The sequence below is a fragment of the Mycteria americana genome, chromosome 12 (assembly GCF_035582795.1).
Source record: "Mycteria americana isolate JAX WOST 10 ecotype Jacksonville Zoo and Gardens chromosome 12, USCA_MyAme_1.0, whole genome shotgun sequence".
Taxonomy (NCBI): domain Eukaryota; kingdom Metazoa; phylum Chordata; class Aves; order Ciconiiformes; family Ciconiidae; genus Mycteria; species Mycteria americana.
Window position 1 is genome coordinate 12,321,623 of NC_134376.1, and position 21,995 is coordinate 12,343,617.

General features: G+C 35.5%; 1 protein-coding gene across 10 annotated transcripts in view; it reads left to right on the plus strand.

The window, feature by feature from the left end:
* Positions 1 to 21,995, plus strand: part of MRTFB (myocardin related transcription factor B) — an 87,868-nt gene that overhangs the window by 43,739 nt on the left and 22,134 nt on the right. For 8 of the 10 annotated variants that reach the window (XM_075514794.1, XM_075514796.1, XM_075514793.1 and 5 more), the window contains 5 exons: positions 10,047 to 10,112; positions 12,548 to 12,603; positions 13,181 to 13,256; positions 14,317 to 14,478; positions 15,061 to 15,245. In XM_075514794.1, the coding sequence (XP_075370909.1) occupies positions 10,047 to 10,112; positions 12,548 to 12,603; positions 13,181 to 13,256; positions 14,317 to 14,478; positions 15,061 to 15,245 (545 nt within the window). The remainder of the gene's footprint in view (positions 1 to 10,046; positions 10,113 to 12,547; positions 12,604 to 13,180; positions 13,257 to 14,316; positions 14,479 to 15,060; positions 15,246 to 21,995) is intronic. The other 2 variants (XM_075514792.1, XM_075514798.1) reach the window with 1 other exon arrangement.

Consider the following 21,995-nt stretch of genomic DNA (forward strand, 5'->3'; position numbering starts at 1 on the left):
TCAGACTTTCCACCCAAGATGGTAGTGATTTTTCTCATTTTAAAGATTTAAACAGAATTGTGAAAAGTATAGATTTTGCTTTTTACATATACACGCGTATGTATATATTCATCCCAGCAGACATTCTGGTAATTTGTTTGGAGGCTTGTGTATGTTCTGGCTTGTTTCTAAGCAACATGTTCCATAGCAATAGGATATAATACAGACTTGTCCTATATCCTAGTCATTTAAGCTTCTCAACTGATGATACTGTTACGCTTTATACTTCTGTTTTAAATCTTAAGTTTACATTTAGCTATCTTTCCCATCTAGCTTTTCATTTTCTACTTTCAGTTTGATGATGTTACTTCTGGAAACAGTTATGTGTACATTATTACTGGCTTACAGACAAAAGCTTTAAATCACAGTGGTATAATTTAAAAGATTTGGAGGTCCTGCAGGTTTTCCCTCCAGAATTCTGAAGAGATTATCTGAAATGGCCCTCAATAGTCTCCACTCACATGCTTTGCATTTATCCAGAACTTTTCTCAGCTGAAATGAAAGTATGACTGAATAATTGCTTAAAATGAGTATGCATCAGAGGCTGTTTCACTTTTCTTAATTATTTTGGATATAGTCTTAGCAGAAAAATCACATATACAATAATGGAAAAATGAATATTAGAAGTATATAAAAATAAGTAATGGATTTTTTTATAAAAACAAGTGAAAATAAGTAAAATACTTTCTTTTTTTTTTTAAATTATACCCTGGCATACGTGAAAGGTTTGAAGACTGAACCCAACATAACATATTGACTCAGGTCTAGATGATGTCTGATTTCTTTAATGATGAATTACTTTTATTTTAAAATTGAGAGTATTTAACCTACTGTATCACCATCTTCAGGCTGATGGGAGGTGAGTACCGCAATTTTAAATGCATTTTTTCTTTAAAATGCTGTTCAACTTATTTAGAATCACTTTCAAAAAATTACAGGTAGCTAAAGATTTTCATGGCTTTACCCTCTCCTTCCTTTCTTCTTTGACGTGCCACATAAATGAAAATGAACACTATGTTACCAAATTTCTGACCTTGGAGGCATGTGGAATGAGCAATGCCGGGTGTGACCTAGCTACCATATTCCTTAACCTTCCTGAAATGTGTACCTTGCATATCACCTGCTCTTTCTTTTACTTATTATACAAAACATTCAGTCTATTAAATTTTTAGTTTTATTCACAGAACAAATATTGGTTGAAAAGATTAACTGTTTTTGTCTCAGTAGAGCATTATAAATATAGTACAGCACTCCATATAGAGTTGAGGGAGAAACAGTCACAACTCAGGAGAAACCAAAACATCTATCTCTGGAAAATAAACTTAGTGTAAATTATGCTGTTTAGAAAATGCCATATAAACTTTTAAGTCCAAGCAGATGGAGTTTGGGGGTGTGAGGGTAACAACTGAAAGAGGCACAGAGTTAAGTACTTGATACTCGATTTCTGCAATTCTGGAAGTGTTGCCCTGTGCTGTGAGGTTGGTCCAGAATCCTAATACAAAGCTGATGCTTAGATCACTTCTGTAGTCCACCTACCACCAGATAAAATACTCTCTTCTACTTTACTACCACCCCGCTGTTTGTATGCTTGTATTAATGTTATAGTCCTGATGATGAATAACTAGTTATAAATTACTTCAGATCGAGGATAAAATAGAATAGTTCATGTCCTGCAGCAGTGCTTCATTGCAACTGGAATGTCTATTGCTAACTTCTAATAGATGTGTTGTGTTTCAATCTCAACATGTAAGAGACCTTGGCTGCATAAAAGCTGTTTTAAGCTGGCAGAAAGAAATGGAGGCTTTCTGTGTAACAGCTTTTAATTTAAAGGAAAGGGCCCTGTTTCCAGCACTGTCTGTTTCCATGGCAGCCAGCCTAGCAGCCTGCGCTGGAGTTTCTACCGCTCTTGGAAATTTCCAAGGGAGTATGCAGGAATGTTGGACATTACGTTTTCCCATTTTTACTTGCAGTTTTAATATCCACTGGATTTTAACTTTGGAAGAAATAATGAGATGATTACATACAGAACATAAAAAAAAATCTTGATGCATTATTTTTCTTCTTGCTGTCATTTGAAAGAACCATGTGCTGTCTCATGAACCCCTTCTCGATAGTTTAGTGTCTGTTTCATCTGTGTAATTGTTAAATGTCAACAACTATTTGCTGTTTCATAGTACCTTCTATAAAAAGATAAAATTTGAATTTGATTTTAAATTAACAGGATACCTAATTAACTGTGTTAGATGTGGAATTATTAGTGCTGGAACTGTGCACAGTACGAGTTCTGGTTTTTTTCAAGACAAGAAGCAGTGCTGAAAGCTTGTCAATCAGCGTAGATAGCATTGTTCCTGCAGGACAGCTATCAATTTATTTTTGTCCTCTTTACATTCCAGCGCTTGTGATTATATAGTACTACTTTGAGACATCTTTTCCATAGGATACAAATTACAGATTTGTAACAGAAATCACTTCCTCAACTTTGATAATAGCTGTTTGTTCTAAGTTATTAAATAATACATTTTATTTTCACTTATTCTACCATTCACACTGAGTAAGAGCTGACTGGACTGCTCTATGTTTCTTACCTTTCAAAGGGTCTTATACAGAATGTGATGTGTACTTGCCCAAGCGCCTATTTGTGCCAGCTTTCTTGCATTCAAACCAGCATAGCGCTTCAGCAAGCTATTGAGGATCTGCTTGTTTTGGTTATTCTTAACCTGTATGCCCCTTTAGGGCATAGTGTATGTGAACCTGAACAGTACTCGCTGTTTGAAAACAGAGGCCATTCATTTCATAAAATTTACTCCTATATAGAAATATGTTTCAAAATAATAAAGTGCATTGGTTAGGTAACAGATAACCTCTCCTTTTGGTACCATCATCTCCATTCCCTTGCATATAGAAGCATTGGTTCCCTGGTATGCCAACACTGGAAGAAACTATAAGAGTGGGAGCACCAGCCTCTGGCACTCAGTTTTTCAGGTGGTGAAAAAAATCTGTACCTCCGGTGAATTCAGAAGACTTCTACTGACTTTACAAGAGTCAGAAAACCAGATGTTCTTATTGTGAGGTGGGATTATGGTTCTTGGTTTTGTCAGTAAGTATTAAATAAGCTATCTAAGATTTAATGATCATTTTTTTGACTGAAGAAAACACATGGAATTTTGGAATCTATTCAGCTGGTGTTAAAGTGTTAATCTTAAAATCATACACTGACTTGAAAATAAAAAAGATACCCTCCCTTCCTCCTCAGTCAAAACAGGAGTTTGACTGACCTCTCTGTGCATGGCTTTTATTCAGAAGCAGTTCAAAGACAATTTCTTAAGAGTTGCAGTGTCGTGAAAGGGGATTCCTGCCAGATAATGTGAAGTACAAAATATTTGTGCCATCTTTTAGCAACTAGATTTGCTCAGTGGTGTTAACATAGCCCTTCTTTTGCACATACACTTTAAATATGAGGAACAGTATTACTGACGTTAATAGTATATAAGCATATCTAAATCTTTGTCAATTCTGGGCCTTTATTTTGGAGATCATCTTCTATGATTTTAGATGTTATGCAGGTAACTTGCTGATTTTAAAAGTGTAAAAATGAGAGGTAAGCTATCAGGCAAAAAGCTGAATGGATTTACCCCAATAAAAACAATCTGTTAAAAACAGTGTTTGAGTAAGTACCACCCCATGGGGAACTTTGTTTTGTAGTACCTCATGTCTTTTGAATTCTCCCTTCCCCAGATTCCACACTGGTTTGCTTGTAAATGGTTCTTTGTAATAAAGAAAAGAAAAAAAAAAAAAAACCAAAACACCAAACCAAATACTCTTCCCTCACCCCCCCCACCCCACCCCCTAAACAAATAGTACAGTATAACAACTTTGGCAATGCCTCAGTGGTTTTCCGATTTTTTTGGAAGCTGTGTCATCCTATCTCATCCATTCTTATTAGATTTACCTCTTCGTGTGTTACTGACTGTTCTAGAAATCTCTTGCTATATGAATTTCTATATATGTATGATAAGCAAAGTCTGTATTTGTTTTAATTACATTAGATTTAAACCAACCTGTATTGTATTCTATAGAGTTTCTCATTGAAATAAATCAGCAATTCTTTGCCAAAAGTGCAAAGCTGTGCGCTGTTCTCACATGGTTCATTCTTGTCTTTGAAGATAATTACATTTTCCTTATTGAAAACTTGTGATTTAGTTTCCATGACTCCCATCTTCCTTATCTTTCTGGCTGTTCTTTGAGCTGCTTTTTCTGGGTCCCAATTTCCTTTTGAGCTTTTCACAAACCTCATTCCTATTCCCTTCCTTTATACCCACTTCAGGTTCATGTCCAGTATAAAGATACAAGTCTGTAATTTGTTTCTGCTTGGTTGTAGGGCTCTGCCTGTCTAACTACAATGACAATATAAAGGTCATTACTGACTGTAGTATGACCATCTGCTCTGACACGCAGACCTGTAAGCCAAATATCCTCTTTGACTAGATGTAGCTGTGCAACTCATGTACAGGTGTTACCATTTCTTTCTTAGAAACATCTCTGCTTTTTACTTTTTGTTGCTGGGGAGGCTAAAAGTATTTTAGGTCCTTATGTCTTTTATTGAGATATAAATACTAGCTTTCTCCTGATCTGCTTTTCCAAAGCAAACAGTTTTTTTCAGCTTTTCAACTTTTTAAAATAATATATTTAGGAATTTTATTCACAATTACTTTCTATTTAGAAACTTTCTTTTCTTTAATAACGTGTGCAACTGCTCTGTATTTATTTAAACAAAAAAAAAGTCGGACACCAAACTTTTTTTTTTTAACCTTCTTAATTTTGGAGTTGTTTGCAAAAGCAAATATCTGGATTTCATCCAACTTTGTTTCTGTTTAACCTCCTTGCTCTGGTCAAGTCAAAATCTTCAATGATTATGTTCTTATGCCATCTTTCTAACTGAGTCATCTCTTCTTTAGTATTCCCCCTGCAGTGCTTCCCTAGTAGTCATGTTAGAGGCTGTCCTTTCTTTACTGTGTAATATATGTAAGTTCCTGATATTTAATAAGTGAATAACTGCACACTCTACAGCTCTTGTTCTATAGCTCTTGTTTTTTCAGTCCACAGTTTTTATGACTTGTCCAGATACACATGGGACAACTTCAAAATCATCCCTTGTTTGCTTTGTGATGCCCAATGTAGGTTAACAGATGATGGGTAGGCAAGTAGTGTTATGAGAGACAATAACTATTTGTTAGATATATATCTGCTAAAAAATGCTAAGGCTTCACACCTGAGCGCATATGTTTTATGTGCAGGTACATTCTTACTGTTCTTCTCATCATTCTGCTCTAGTCCACTGTGCATTCTCCTGTACAACTATACATTGTTTAGGATATGGGTCACTTTTTCTGCAAAGCTTAAGCCAAATATCTGATCATAATTGAAGCCACAAATCATAAATATAATACATTCATAAATTAGGTAGCAGGGCTTCCCATCATCTACATCTGGAATTAATGTTCATTAAAGAATTAGTTGAAACCAGTTGGAAAATAAGAGATAAGCTACCTACATTCTTACCACTATTTTTTTCTGAATAGATTTATTTTAGTCTCCCTCCCCCATTTCCTGGGCAAATACCACCTATCATGGCCATGGCCAAGCGGCATTCATTTTCAGGAACTGACAGAAATTGCATCAGCCACAAACATAAGTAACACATCCACTGGGGTATGTTTTTACAGTGTGGATGCCTCCACGGTGTAGGGCTGTGTGCGAGTATGATGTCAGAGGGAGGTGCAACCTTTCCCCCTTTCTGACGCACGTCCCACCAGATAGCACAAACAGGGACTGCAGGAACTGCATTGCACTCAACGAGGCCGTACCAGTGCGCTCACAGTGTTCAAAGTGTCTTCCTCTTTGGACACACACATGGTATGTTCCTGATGCTTCCATGTTACTAGTGCTATTGAAAGAGGATTCAAAACAGGACCTTGACACAGAAACTTTGGTACATTGTTTTTTGAGGTTTTTTTGTTTGTGGAGTGGTTTGGTTTTTTCCAAGAGCAATTTCAGCAGCTGAAGGTACCTCAGGCAGACCTCAGACGGTACCTCTTTTTAAAGTATACTTTAGGGGAATACTTATTAGAAGTGTTGGACTGGTTATTTAGCTTACTTGTATTGGCAAAGTGCAGAGTGAGGCCTTTCTGATTTTTCCTCCCGCAAACTTGCCAATGAAAAATTAAAACGCAATTATTGCTAGATGCTGAACTGGTGGGATGTGTTTAGACTGTCCAATCCAACCGTATGACCTAACAATGGGCACTGTCTGTCTTGGTGTAGTGGAATGCCAAATAGAAGTCTGATCCTTTTCACATGAAAGATGAAGAGGCACGGTCTGAGAATTGTGTCAATGTCTGGACCTAGGAAAGCCAGTTCTCCAATTAGTAAATAATAAATTTCTGATAAAATGCTGTCCCTTTATATGTAATTTCAAGAGTTAAACTAATTTCCTAAAAAAAAACCAGTCAAGCTGTTTTTTCCTGCACAAAGACTTTGCACATCACATTTGAGATTGCAGTGATACTACTTTAGAATTTTAAATAAGTAAAATCTGTTAAGATGAAGAACAAGTATCTGTTGTCTGCAGTAGGTTTCATAGAGTAGATGGTGTATGCACTTCCTACAAAATAATTTTCCAATTTAGCCAGCTGTCCAAATTGGTGAATAAGTGAGGGCTTTCAAATTGTTGTTATCAACTCTGCAAAACAGTGTGATCACTCTGTAGTGTGAAGGTCAATTTGAAAGTTGTTTAACTTTCCCACTTCTGTTTACTAATATCTGAAAGCACCATACTAGCAATGCTTAGGTAGCCATAGCTGAACCAGCTCACCTACAAAATGGGTTCTATGATAAAGCTCAGTAAAAAAGAACATCTGAATAAAAAGCATATTGGAAATCAGAAATATCACGTGCCACAAATGCATTTGTTCTTAATAGATGACTTGTCTATCGTATGTTGGTAGATGGCTCCCATCAGTGATAACATTCCTGCACCTGTTGTAATATTACCAGCATTCACTTGTTGATCCACTGCATTCCAGGTGATTGAATTGAAAAAAATAGTAATTCTGATTTACTTACTGTGTCTGATGATGTACATCAGCTCTACCCTGGACGTAACTGATGTTGGAGCAGGTCTTGGAATGCACATTTTTCTTGAAGACCTTGAGCCTGAAATAGAGAGGCAAGTGTTTAAAACTGACTTGTAACTAGGTAAAAGATTTGGTAGACACATTTGTAGTGTGTTTAGTGTTCCAAGAAAGCCAGATTTAAATACGGTGTAAATTTGGACCAAATACAGCTGTATAGCATGGATGAGATTCCTGCCTAGAGCAGCACATGCTTTTCAACCCTTCCCACGGCTTCTTAGTTGTGTAAAAGGAAGTATAGTTTGAGCAAAGAACAACAGAAAGTCAAGTTTTAATCTACTCAAGACCAAAAACATGGGGTATGAAATATGGTAGTCATGCCATGCTGTTTATAAATTGTGTCTCACATCATTTGGATGAGTAAAACTTATTTAAGATTTTTTTAAGGGATTGCCCATTTAGTTTTAAGACTAACTCTGAGCTTTCTTGATTTTACATTTGTAAGCAAGAGAATCCAAAACAAGAACATAGCAGAGGTTTTTTGCTTTCCTGTAAACACCACACCAGTTAGTGAATTTCTCAGTGCTTTGTGCTAGTGCAGTAGGAAATTCTTAGAAGTAGCCCCAGACATAGAAGCTTAACATCATAACGTTCTATCGTATGCTTAAAATGCATTTCCATCAAAATGTTTGTGTTTTGAAGTTTTCTGTAGGAACAGGCTAAGTCCAGACCCAATACATTATTTTTCTTAATTCACACGTACTTGTATAAAGCTTGTGGATTTTTGAAGTTGGATGTACAGTTGCATAAGTGTGTGTTTGCACACACTTATCTGCATTTTTGGGGGCAGATTAGACCAATTGGACTTAGAAACCCATGTGGTTTTCTGCAGAAGGATTTGAACTTCCTCTACCCATGCTGTGAACTCACTGGGCGTACGTAAGCACGCTGCCAAACCCAGCCTAGGAAGCACTGCCGAAAGGAGTGTGTAACAGCACCATTTGAGTTGGTTCAAGACTTCAGGCAGCACAAGTTTGCATCTACTAGTAAGAGATACTGTAAGATGAGGTCATGGCTTACCGGGAGCCACATGAAATTAAGGAAGATCAAAAATAAATCATTCAAACTATTATAATTCTTCGGTTAACTTTTTACAGTCATTTAATATTACTTGGAAAATACAATTCATTACTTAAAGCAGGTATTTTCAAGTTTCCAGAGGAACTCAATACATTTTGAATGACGTTCCATCAATTTACATTTTACTGTTGTTACTTTTGCATTCTCCCATCTCTGTCCTTTGTAATTCTTGTGTAACAATATTGTAAACTCTGAAAAGAACAGCCATGCCATAGCCCTGAAATGTTTATATTTAAATTCTCAGTGTTAGTGTGACACAAGAAAATAATGTCCTTGTTTTCAGGACTTGCTATTCCCGGTCTTAATGCCTTAGTCAGAGGAGTATCCTTCCTGTACTGTAGAACAGGAAATAAGCTGGTTCCTTTTAAATTCTGAAAACAATGAACTTTGTCCTTAGCCTAATTTTTTAGAAATTACATTCATTTTGATGTTTTGGACAATGCATTAGTTTGTTTTGCTTCCTTGTGAAATACAATAGGAATAGCAGGTCATAATCATACATCCATAATAAGCTATCAAGGCAGAATTTAAGAATGTAAATATTACGTCTTTAATATTTTTTTTTTCCTTGACCAAGCATCTTGACCATCTCTTCTTCAAAAGATGAAGTTTCACATTAGGGTAATGGCCATACGTGTCTAAGAAATATAATGAAGCACTATGATAAATTGATACAGAAGCAAGGGGAAGGGAACAATAGAAGAAACAAACTACTTTTTTTTTCTTCTTTCTTTTTTTTTCCTGGGAACATTTACAAAAAAGCCCTAATCTTTGAAAGTACGAGGCCTTTATGTCTATGCTCTCCCCCAGGTTTTGTGCAGTTCCTGGTGTAATATTTAATGTGTGTCACGTTGGTTATTCTTGTGGTAACAATAAGATGAGAACCTTTGTATATTTTATTAAATGTAATGAAACATAAGAAGTTAGCTCTGAAACTGTAAAGAGTTTTTTCCAAATTTGACAGTATTGCATTTATTTGGTCCTTGAAATAATTATGATAACACATATCTCAATCAGGAAAACAGCACTTTCTGATGTTTGGAGAGAGGATAAGGTCTGTTCCTGATTGTATCACCTTTTTGGTGTTTTTAAATAAGCCAGGTAGAATCTGGCTTCTATTCAGTTTCTTGTGTTTCAGCAAGATTTATTTAAATGTACAATAAGCCTTTATATTTTAAAAAAAGAATCCTTAAGGAAAAATGATCAATGGAACACATACAGCTTTTCTTTTAAAATGGTCTCCAAACATAATTTCTATTTCAGCATAGTGCAGTGATGTAAGATTGGTTTGAGACATATGAGAAGGCTGTATTATCATTACGTGTTGCAGTTTATGGTATAGACTCTATACCTCACTGTGTTTTCTTGCATCTATTATCTAAGAGTAGTGTTACAAGGGGAAAAAAATATCCTAGATTTAGATGTATACTTAATACCTCTTATGAGGCCTAGCTGATAGGAAAAGTGGATGTATGTATGAAATACAGTCCCTTTATCAGATGTGACCAAAAAGCAGCAAACTCCAATATAAATAGAGATTGGAAGCAATCGCTCCAAACTATGTTAATAGCAGTTGGTCCTTAATGATAGGTGTCTTAGAGGTTACTGTCAGGTCTGAATACATATAGAAAAAATATTTCTAAAGTTGAAATACCTGGTATCTTTTGAATGGTTTTTTTGAACCTTCAGAGGGATAGTATGCTTACATATGAATGAATGATTGTTTTCTTTTCTCAGTACTTCAGCTGAGGCTACAACAAAGACGGACACGAGAACAGCTGGTGGACCAGGGCATCATGCCACGTAAGATTTAAATTATTTCTAGTAATTTGTATTACTATACTGTATTAATTATGAACTGAATATATAAAATAATGAACATAAGTATTTATATGAGAATCATTAAAAAAAACTTTATAATTTGCAAAGAGTTGTGGGATCCTTTTGGTCATCTAAATGAGCATGAAGTAAATTCATCATGCTTACCATGTTTCAGTTAAAATAGCCATTGTGATGAAAACACAAGGATTTGCAGACATAGCCTGATTCTCCTTTTATTTTCTCTCTTTAAATTATGACTAATCTTACTGAAATAAATTGAATTATATAAATGAGTGGACATCAGTAACAAAGCCAGCAGTCTTTAAAGAGCAGGATGGCAAGGGTTGCCAAACAAAAACAAAGGACACATAGAAGTTGTGACACATGCGCCAACAGACGTGTCTTCTGTATGAAATCTTGCATGATGGTAGCTTTGATGTTACAGGACGTGAGGCAGTGGATTAGGCTGAGCATTGTACACTGGATCGTATGACCTAATGCGGAAGCTTCTGTGTCTAGGCCTTTCTGAGAATGACTACGTTTCCAAGAATATGGGAATTGGCTTTGTGGTTTTTTTAGAAAACTGGTTTGGTTTTAGACAATTTTTTTCCAGTTGCCAGAAGTTCGTGATCAACTTGCCATATGTGGCAAACTGTCCAAATTGGTGTAAGAATTTTGTATTCTCTTCTAAAACAATGATTCTATAGTGGTAAAAATTCAATGAATGCCTTTAGATGCTATCTTTGGAAGAGTTAAGATGCTGCTGATCACCTTAGTGTGAAGTGTCTCACTAAGGCAGCAATGTCACCAAGTTCATAAATACAGTTGGAGATGAATTTATGATTTCAGGATTCTGTAATGCTGAGCTTCTGACTCTTTGGCCTGGCTACCTGCTATCCTTGACAGCTATGCAAGAAGTTATCAGTTCTTCAGTAAAGTGTTTTTATCTCTAACTCTGTTCTACCCCTGGAATTTAATTGCAGATCATAGTGCTTTGACAAGCAAATAATGTTTGTAAATTTGCATATTTGTTACACTTGTATGTCTGAACTCACAGCATTTGTATTTTGAAAGTAAGTAATTGGCATGCCTTATGCAATTGCACTTTATTGCCAGAGTCCATTTTCTCTTTTATTGATTTCAGTCTGTTAGAGATGATGGTTGTTTCAGCAGCAGCACTTATGATACCTAAAATCAATTTAGGAATCAGAAGAGGGTCCTCCTGAATATGGATATTTAGTGGCCTAGAATTCAATTGCAGTTAAGTCTTTCCTTAGAGGTGTTTTGGTGCTCCTCCGCTTGAGCTCCCAATGGCTATGCTAATTGTGTAGTACAACGTCTTCTGACTTGTTTTGGAGATCAGCCTAGCCTCAGAATGGAGGGGTGCACTGAAAACATTGAGAATCCCTAAGTGGACAGTGTGGGATGAGACTGGGCTGAAGATAATAGGTCCAAGTTGTCAAAAGATTCAACTGTGAAAAGTGATTTTTTTCTTAAAGCAAACAAACAAAAACCCCAGCCATTGAAAGCATATCAAAATTATGTCAAGTTATTATAAATAGCCCAGTGTGCACTGGTGAATTCTACCTTGAAAGCACAGTATCTTAAAGCTAATCTCTTCTTGAAAGTTTCTGAGTATGCAGCAGACTTCAGATTGCTTTGCTAAAGCATCTTCACCTTCCCAGGTCTATAGTGTTGATTATCTTCAGGAATGGAATAATCTGTTTCTTTTTGAGTGAAACCTGGGAAAAAACTTCTAAACTGTCAAAAAGATTTTGTTTTGCAGTATCTTATCTCTGCTAAAAGTGTGGCAAATAAGATGGATTATGCCTGCTGCCATCTCACTTCCTTTCAACAATCCAGTTGAGATGAAGCATTCTACAATTCGTATTATTTCTAGCTGAATGGTGGTTTGTACTCTTTTTGGCTATTTAGCAGCTAACCATCATTCTGTTTTCTAATCTGAATATTTGGGGCTTCTACAAATTTTTTTTAAAAATCAGCACAAATAGTTCTTAAGGGACAGTCCAGTTCTCTCCAGTAACAGCAAGTATGAGGTATAGACAGATAGTAAATACAGTGGAATAAATGAAACAGTATTTTGGCATTCTGAACCTTACCCTATAAAATTTCTACTGTGGAACAGTTTTGGTAAATAGACCCCAGTGTACATAGTGAAACAGTTAACTGCTACATGGTAATACCTGTTAAAATCAAATATTCCAAGTATTCTGTATAGGAGTGTTGCTCACCTCTGTTAAATATAAGTGAATATAACTAGCATGAGTCAAATGTAAGCCTGGTCACGTGCAAACACAACTCTGAGATGGTGTTAAACACCCATACACACATACCGATTAGGATATTTCTTTTGGAAATCACTTCCTGTCAATTTAACTCTTACTCTCCCTTCACAGCTTTGAAAAGTCCAGCTGCATTCCATGAGCAGATAAAGAGCCTGGAGCGAGCCAGGGTAAATCACTTTGTGCAAACTTGTTATTAATGTCTGAAAATGGATAGTCAGTTGTATGTGCTACTAAATTCTCTGAGTACATGAAAAAAATGATTACCATTACAGTAATAACATGTGCTTTTATCTTGGAAGAATCCATTAAAATTAAATATTCGTGTCAAATCTGAGAGGAACTTTCTTAATCCTTCACAGATCAAGGTGGGGCAATAAACCTACAGTCATAGTGTAATACATAGCTACCTCCAGCTAAGGATAGGATCCTTGGGTAAATTATGCTTGTGCAGTATTTCTGTAGCAAATCTATACCACTGTGATTTTGTGTGGTGGTACGGGATCAAATCCAGAAGCATTACCATCCCAGCTCATTTGGGGAAAATAGAAATTCATTAGCACTGCTTAACTGATAGAAAAACAGAACAAAAGAAAACAAACCCCACTACTGCCCATGTTCTAACAGTGATGTCCACCTATCTGAATGCAACTGCAAATATTCATTGATTGGACATCAGTGATTTATCAAACTGCTTTGATTTTTCTAGTAAACAGTAGTTAATGCTATTTCCTCATTTCTTTAAAGACTGAAAATTTTTTGAAGCACAAGATTCGCAGCAGGCCGGACCGGTCTGAGCTGGTCAGAATGCACATCCTCGAAGGTATGTACCCAGCTGTATGTACCTTTCGAGCTGCTATTAGAAGGAACTTCCGTTACGCACTCATTTTTCTAACTGAAGTAGGCTTTGATAGAAATTATTTCTAAAGGTTTATATGCTCTATGTTGTAATCTGTATTTTAAATCTGTTTACTTTTATTGCCATAGATGTATCTATTATTATTCTCAACTGCGTATTTGTTTGCAATTGCATATTGCTTTTATTCTATAATGGTAATTATACCATGGTGTATGTACATGTAGTGTATATATTCCGTCTATTTCTACTCATACCCTAAAACAACCTGATAGCCTTGTACTTCCCCACCACCACCCCCCAAACAATCTTTTACAAACTTGACTTTTACCCTGCCTTGTTGTTTTCCTTGTTGCTCAGGTCATTTGAAACAATAGTCTTTTTATGAATGGGGCTGCATTACTGTGTTTCACCATAATCTTACCAAATACAGAAATTACCAAATAACCATAATTCAAGTCAATTTAATAGCCATTAGTTTTCAAAACATGCATTTGGATACTAAACCCAGATAGGAGTCTCCATATTGATAGATCACATCCATATTGACAGACTATCTCCATATTTTCATTGAAATACAATTTTGAAGACTCAGATTTGTGCTAGAAGCTATTTTTAATGGTAAACTTTTAAAGATGTTTGTCAAGAGAGAATCCAAAAATCAATGGATTAATTAAACCTTTACCATAGCTCACACTCATAAACCATTACAGCAGCAAATGCTGTCTTCAGATTATAATTAGCGTTTGTTATTTTATATTCCCTGCTTTATTGCTGGACATTATACAGATGTTTACCAAAAGTGTTACTGCTGTTAAAAAAGAGGTTATATTTATAGAAAAACATGATCACGGGGATGAACCACATCTACTCATATAATCTTATTTTTGCTTATTAATCTGAGAATTTTCAGAATAATACTTGCCTGCTTTTGATAAAAGTGGAACAGCAAAGAGAAGACAATGTTGTTTGTCATGAAACTGGAGAAAAGATGGAACAGAATATTTAAATCAATATATCTTTTTAGAGACCTTTGCAGAGCCTTCACTGCAGGCCACTCAGATGAAACTGAAGAGAGCTCGGTTGGCAGATGATCTGAATGAGAAGATTGCTCAGAGGCCTGGCCCTATGGAACTGGTAGAAAAAAATATTCTTCCTGTAGACTCCAGCGTTAAAGAAGCTATTATAGGCAAGTAGAAGTCCCGCAGCTTCTATCTGTTATCTGTATGGCGTTGTGGAAAATAATAATTTAACCCTTTAGGGTAAAGTTCACTAGAAGAAAACATACTCAAAGTTTATTACTACTTACTGTTTCAGCTTCTGAGTCCTAAACTCTGTCATCATTTAATTAAAGTTACCCTATTTTTATTTGTAACTAAGTTAGAATTATATAGTTGGACTATAATACTGTCTTTGAAAAGACTTGTTTCTTAATAAAAATTATTACAAAATAATCAAATGTATGTGGCCATTACTCAGTCATAGGTGTCTGTGTGCACTCCACATATGTTGAACATACCTTTTAATCTCTTACTAAAGCAACTTCTGTTATGCACTTAGTTTTATCAATTCCTTGAATATGATTTAATATGGCTGTCATTATATTAAAAACACAATAAATACTTATGTACCATATGTTTAGACTGTGCTGAAAACTGATCATTTTCTAGCAATTAGCTAATTCTGCCACCAATGTCTAAATTTAATGCGTGTAACTAAAAAAAAAAAAAAAAAAAAAATTGTTTTGCTTGTTTCTTTGTAAACATTCTAGCAGTTGGACAAGAGAATTACCCTCAAGCTTTGGATGATTATTCATTTGATGAGGACAGCAGTGATGCTTTATCACCAGATCAGCCAGCCAGCCAGGAATCCCAGGGGTCAGCAGCTTCCCCTGGTGAGCCAAAAACAAGTGACTCACCATCACCAATAACACCAAATGCTACTACGGCAACACAGGTACAGTTTTTAAATGTTGAAACAAAATCTTCACAGTATGTTTTTTGGTCTGGCACTATAGAAATAGGGCACTATAGAAATAGGGCATAGTTTCACACAGAATGAATACATTTGCTGTTGCAAAGGAGTGTCTGGGACTCCATTTTCTGTTTGGGAGTGTATAGACTAGAACCCTGGCTTAGCTGTTGACAATGATGAAATTCCCATAAACTGTAGTAAAGCCATAAATTCACTGAAATTCATTATGGCCAGTAGAAGATCTACAGCTTTCCCAGAATTTGTTTAAAAGGTCATATCCATGGTTTACTCCAGCTGTTATTGATTACTTAATGTCTGTCTTCATTCTGGGCAAGGTCTTGAACTCATTTAGAATTAAACTTAGCTGAAACAACAACAGTTGACGTCAGTTCCATTATCTCCAGAAAAGTCCATAAAAAATAAGGTTTCCCACATAATTTAAATGTTCTCCTATAGTTTTAAAATACTGCCTAAGGAATATACCATTTAGGAAATGAAAATAATCTTTATATTGATTTTTCTATGAGGTTTTTGGTATTTTCTCAAGTTACTTACAAAGAAAGGAAAGTAACTAAGCCATGGCAGATAAAATGTTGTCTTTATAGTAGAGCATTTAAACGTGTGAGGATTTAAAAAACAGTGGATTTGAATGAAAACACTTGACTGTTTTCACAAGAGCTGCAAAAATGAGTTTTGAAAAAGAAGTCTTCTTACAACAATGTTATGATTTGAAATGGACAGTAACATCACCTACCCTATCTTTAAACACATTATAAAAGTGCTGATGTAAAATAATTTGCCAAAACAGTGATAACACAAACATCATGTGCTACAAATGAATTTATCTTCTGTTAGCTACTGAAAACACAGCATTATGTGCATAATCATACAGTTATCTGGATGCTTTCTAGAATATTTTGTACAGCTTCACAGGTCTTTATCTTCACCTTTGAGTTAATCAGTAAGTTTATTCATTAATGAGATGTATTTATTTAAAGGTTATTATGTTTAGCTTAAATAGATTGTTTATGATGTTTTGTCATACCTCAACTAGTAATTTTAAACTCACTAATTTAAGCCCAGTTAAGAGGAGAAGGCTTTGCTTTTAACTAGATTTCTGCAACTTTTGTGGAGCTTTTTATCTGGATAGAGAAGGAGACCCAAATTAAGGCTCCAGTGGAGGGAAAGGCAAGCAAAATCATCATACGTTGTCTGATGGCAACTAGCTTGAACAGTCAGCCAACTCCAAACTAGCCAGATTTAACAGTGCTCATCTCCACTCATTAACAGCTTGTTCATCTGAGACTGACAGAGCTAAGTAAATGACAAATTGTGCTTCTATTTGAGTTATACTTGCCTAGGGGAACCATTAGTTTGTGTTTGTTTGTTGAAATGAAGAGTAACAAAAATTTTGCCTTGTATCAATGCTGAATGAGTTGTTGAATCAAATTTACACGTCTGCAGAGCAATTGTGTATGCTAGAAAAAAGTCCTTGATCCTGAACTACTGTTTCTCCCAGTAAGCCCATTTTCCTGTTGTACATAATTGAAAGCAGCTATATTATCACAGAAAAATAATTTGTTTCAGATTGATGCATTTTACCATACTATCCATGTTTACACTTCAATAAATTATTTAGTGGAAAGACTTGGGTTTTCATCATAGTATTATATATATGAAGTGACTTACAAATGACAGCAGTTTAATAATATTGCACTCAGCTTTGTGTACTTGATATCAATATACCATGTGTGTATAAGCAAACGCAGAAATTTTGGTAATGTTTTCATTTTTGTTTAATTAGCTGAAACTTTTTGTATTAATTTGAGCAGTATTCCTTAAGCAGAAAGTGTGAATTTGATGGAAATTCAAAAGGTTTAGGACTTTGTTTCACTTCACACCAAGTCGGTACCTGGCAAAACCAAATCGTTTTAGCCTGTATAACACAAACATTAAAATACTTTATTTTGAAAGAATTTAAGAGTGTATCAAAATTTGACCAATATGTGAACAGTACTTCTAGAAATGTGTAATATTCTTCAGGTTGATGTTGATCAACTGTATTCTATAATGGATTTTTTTCAGGAGGACTTCCTAAGAGTGTTCCTTCCTCACTTTCTCCACTACACAAAGGAGAAAAAGATGCATAACTTTGCAGTTCAAATTATTTTCATGCTTGTCTTTTTATTAAGCATTTTTTGGGAAATGCATTTATTTATATATTTAAACTCTCAGAGGATTCATAGCAAAGCCAGGGCTCTATGTAGGGAACTGTGCTGCAATTTATAAATTAAGACACAAACAAAAGATAAGACAGAACTGAGTATTGAATTCTTCCTGTATAAAGTAATGCAAAATTAAACAGTTAAATATAGGATCAATATTGTTTGTGCTGCAAAGATGTTATTGTCTTAATGACCATGAGTGCTTGACAACTGAGAAGTTCAGGATCTGGAATTCTTCTCCTTGGTTTTCTTATCACTATAGTAGATAGAAAAAGTATTGCAAAGTTCATATTCAAAAACAATGCTGGACAGAAAGTATGGCACATCCATTTTACTTCATTGTATCCTAACATACAGATTAAGATGTGAATTGGGTTTCATGTCAAGAGAATGTAATTTGTGTTGAATAAATTGAAAACAAACCACATGAAATTAGATTCCTAAGTAAAGAGTTAGGTTCCTAATGGAGAGTTAAATAAAAATACTCAAAGCAATACATGCCAAAAGCTTTTCAAGTAGGAAGCATAAGAGAGATATGCGAGTGCAGCAACAAAATAACAGAGCACTTGAACTTGGTTGAAAAAGCACTTCAGACAGAACTTCAATCCTTTGCTTATGGATTTCATAACATATTACAGCCGCTTCTGTGCACAGATCTAAAATGTGAAGCTGCTCTTCTGCAGAATAAAACAGATGCTTACCTTGTTGTTCCTTTCAAAATAAAGAATAACAGCACAGCACGTCTCTACAGGAGATGTGTCTGGGAAATTACTCCTTCATTCTTTTAATTTCCTCTGACAAATTTTACATTTTATTACAACATAAAATACAAAGAATGTTTTGAAAACAGTGGAGTACAGCCAGAGTTCTTTTCAAGGCTTCCTCCTCCACACGTTTCCAGACCTCAGAGGATGTAACATAACTTTGAGAACCTTCAGCTCTCGTTAACTGATGACCTAAAACTTGCTTTAACCTGATGTATTTGCATCTGGTAAGGATTAGGCATTTTAACCACACCACTCTAAACAGCTCAAATTGTGGTATTCACAATTCTGAAGACATTAAACAGGTATCTTCCAAACAGCTGAAGTATTTTGCTGGATGAGACAGAATATAATGACTGTTTTCTTAATATATTCACTGTAGCTTGTTGACCTGCTAGATGCTTGTTTGCAGTTAGAAGAAAAGGTCCAGAAATCATATTATCTCTAATTGGAAATAGAAGATCTGTTCAAAGGAAATAGCCTTTACATGACTTTATGAAGTAATCAAGTTAAGAAGTTAAGACCTGTTAATTTAGGTTTTTTAATTTAAAAATTTATCAAGTAAATGATATGCATGGTTCATTGCCTCATCTCACACTTGCAGGTAAAATTGGGAAGTCTGTAAAAAAAGCTTTGTATTTCATGTAGACATTAATCCTTTGTAGTTGAGGATAACTACTGATATAAAGAAAAAGTAATTTACTCTATGGCAAGAGGAGAATGTTTAACACTGTAAGTTTCAAGCAATAGGAATTAAAGGGGGGTGGTTTGTTGTGGGGTGGGTTTTTTTTTTTTTGAAAGTTACCAAGTTTCCCATTTTAAAGAGTTTTGTGCTGTCACTATGGAGTTGTTTTCATAGCCTGTAAAGGGTTGCTAAAAGGGTTGAATTCAAGTTATTTGCTTGGGTTCAAGAAGGATCAGAATGATGAAGGGTAAATGATTATGTAATGAATAAGCTAAAGTATCAAACATTTAAAATGCTTTTTAGATGGGACTTCAGGAAAAGAAAATATAAGCACCAGTGAAAATCATGAGAACATTAGAATTCTCCTGTGCTTTATGGTAGTTCAAAGACAAACTAAGTGCTTTTTAAAATGTTACTGCTATAACTAGAATAAGCCTTTCGAACTTCATAGTAACAGGAGTGCAATCATGTTGGAATACAGCATCCAGAACCCTTTTTTAAAGGGCAAGTCCCTCTAAAGTCCCCTGCCAGTTCTTATGCAAGTCCAGCAAATAACAGATACTGTGTAGATATCGGATGCTTTCCAGAGCAAACACTTGGAAAGTTGGATATAAAAATAGAGGCATTTATATCTTTAGCCTGCCACCATAAATTGACACAACCCCAAGACAGGCATGTGTGCAATGTTTCAGTGACTAGGCATGGCATACTGAATCTTGCAATTTAGTAAAGCAGCATCAGGAGCTTTTCCTCTGGATGGCTGCACAAAGAAGGATCAAAACCACTCTACAGTTTAGATAGGTTACAGCAAGCTAGCTATAGCTGCCTGTTGGCAGCTGACAGTTGGCAACACAGCAAAATGTATAAAAGAAACGCAGAGATAAAAGGGAAATTATTATAATTTAATTGTAGGCAAAAATTGGAGAGCTTAGTGCATGCAGACTGTCAGCTTGATAATTGCCATCCCAGAAATACAAAAGAACAGGGACATAAAGTTGCAAAATGTGTACCAAATGTTTTTAGCAACTGATTTAAGTCCTTTGTGGTACAATCTCATGGAAGAATAGTAGAGCACAGGAAGAAATGAATTAGGGAGAAGGTACCCATCTGACTTAGAATGCACGGTTTTAGAATGTATTCTGAAGAAAAAAGATATTTGCTGATAGGAATATAAGGGAAATGGATGGACTTTTATAAAAAGAATATTGTACTAGGTGATTTAATTGCTTTCTTAAACAGTGGAAATACAACTGATATCATCTGTCTGGATTTAATACTGTATGGTATTAAACACTAGCAAAACTGGAGAAGATGGAGATTAGCAGAAATAAGACAGAAAGAGGGAAGTACTGGGTTGAAAGGAAGTTGGTAATAGCGCTCTGCAGGAGTTGATTTGGAGACATTCTGGTTTCACGTTACCATTAACAAAAGTTGGAAGGCATTGTCAGCACACAGTTGGATTGTTGTTATGCAGAAAGAACTGGTTGATTTGGCTTTTAGGAGAGAAGTGGAATTCCATTAGAATGGAATATTTCTTGAAAAGAAAAATACCCAACACCTCTCCTTCCCGTGAAGAAGACGTGTGGAAAGCTGGGGACTCTGACTCAAGAGAAAACTGCGGAGGAAGACAGTTGGGGTGCAGTGGTCAGCAGTGAAGTGACTGAGCTACTGTGTACTTCCTCTGTAAAACTGCAAGTGCATCAGAAGAGATGATTCCAGTAGAAGTGTTAATGCCACTGTAAGGATCCAGTGAGACCCCATATGGAATATCCTGTACATTTCCAGTTATTTATATCTGAGAAAGACTAATGAAAACCATAACACAAACAGGAAAGGATGATCAGAGAATGAAAAATCTCTTTTATGAGGAAAAGAATAAAATTCATTTGTGTAGCTAAAAAAACAAGGGCTGAGATCTGTTTATGTACAGAGTCTATATCCCATCGGAGGGATATTCACTACAGAAGGAAATAGGTTTTAAATCAGAAAACAATTTTGGCACAGAAAAAATTGATTATGACAAAGTTAAGCTCAGTGAAGTCTGGTTATTATGCAGGAAAACTTTGGGGAATTTTCTGGTAGGCGTAGTAGTGCCAGGAAAATAAGAATAATAATAAAAAAAGTCCTAAGTCTATACAGAACTTCATAAGTTTATAGAAGAAATTACACACATGATGTTTGTAACAGCAAGAGAACAAACTCAGTAAAGTTCAGGCTACCGGATTGTACCTACACAGTAACAGAATTGTGCTGGCAGTCAAATACAGAAGAAATGCACCTCCTGGCACAGTCAGAGGTGTGGCTGCCATGAAAATACAACAGGAAGCTGTCTCTTCAAAATACATCTGCTCTGCTGCTGCATGATCATTCTGAAAAGAAGTTCATTTTCCTATGTTGATGTTTGACCTTCATGAAAGAGAGGCTTTTCTGACAGTACTAATTTCAGTGGCAAGATTCTCCTTGTGTACACAAGATTCTGACTTCACAGACAGAAAACAGTGAAGGCCTCACTTCTGCAGTAATAAAGCAGTGTTTTCTGTAACTTCAGTAGGCTCCTTCACTATACATGTAGTGTGTCTAGGGTCAAATTTTAATGTTCCTTCAAGCAGAGTAATAACAAATGGTGGTATCTCTGCTAACAACTGCTAACAATGCATTCTATTCTTCCTTTGGTTTTAATCCTTATCTCTCCTTTTATTTATAATTAATGAAATTTTGCTTGAACTATTTTTCTGTACTTAGTTGCATATAAAAGTATAGAAACTAGTTACATTCTTAAAATCTGTAACTCTTTGGTTCTAGAAGCCTTCATATATGAAACTTGGTAACGCTAAGAAGAAAAGAAATTTGTTTGACATAACCTTTTCCTGTAATTCTGACAGACTACCTTGAAGAGATTTCTTTTTTTATCCTTACGCCAGGAGCAGAAGTACTTTAATGACAGCTGTCAGTTCTAGAAGAATTTTGCCATTATAAAGTTAAGAACCGGCATCAATTAGTTAATCTGATTCTGGGTTACCAACCAGAGACATATACACGTTAGGAGCAGTTTAAGTAA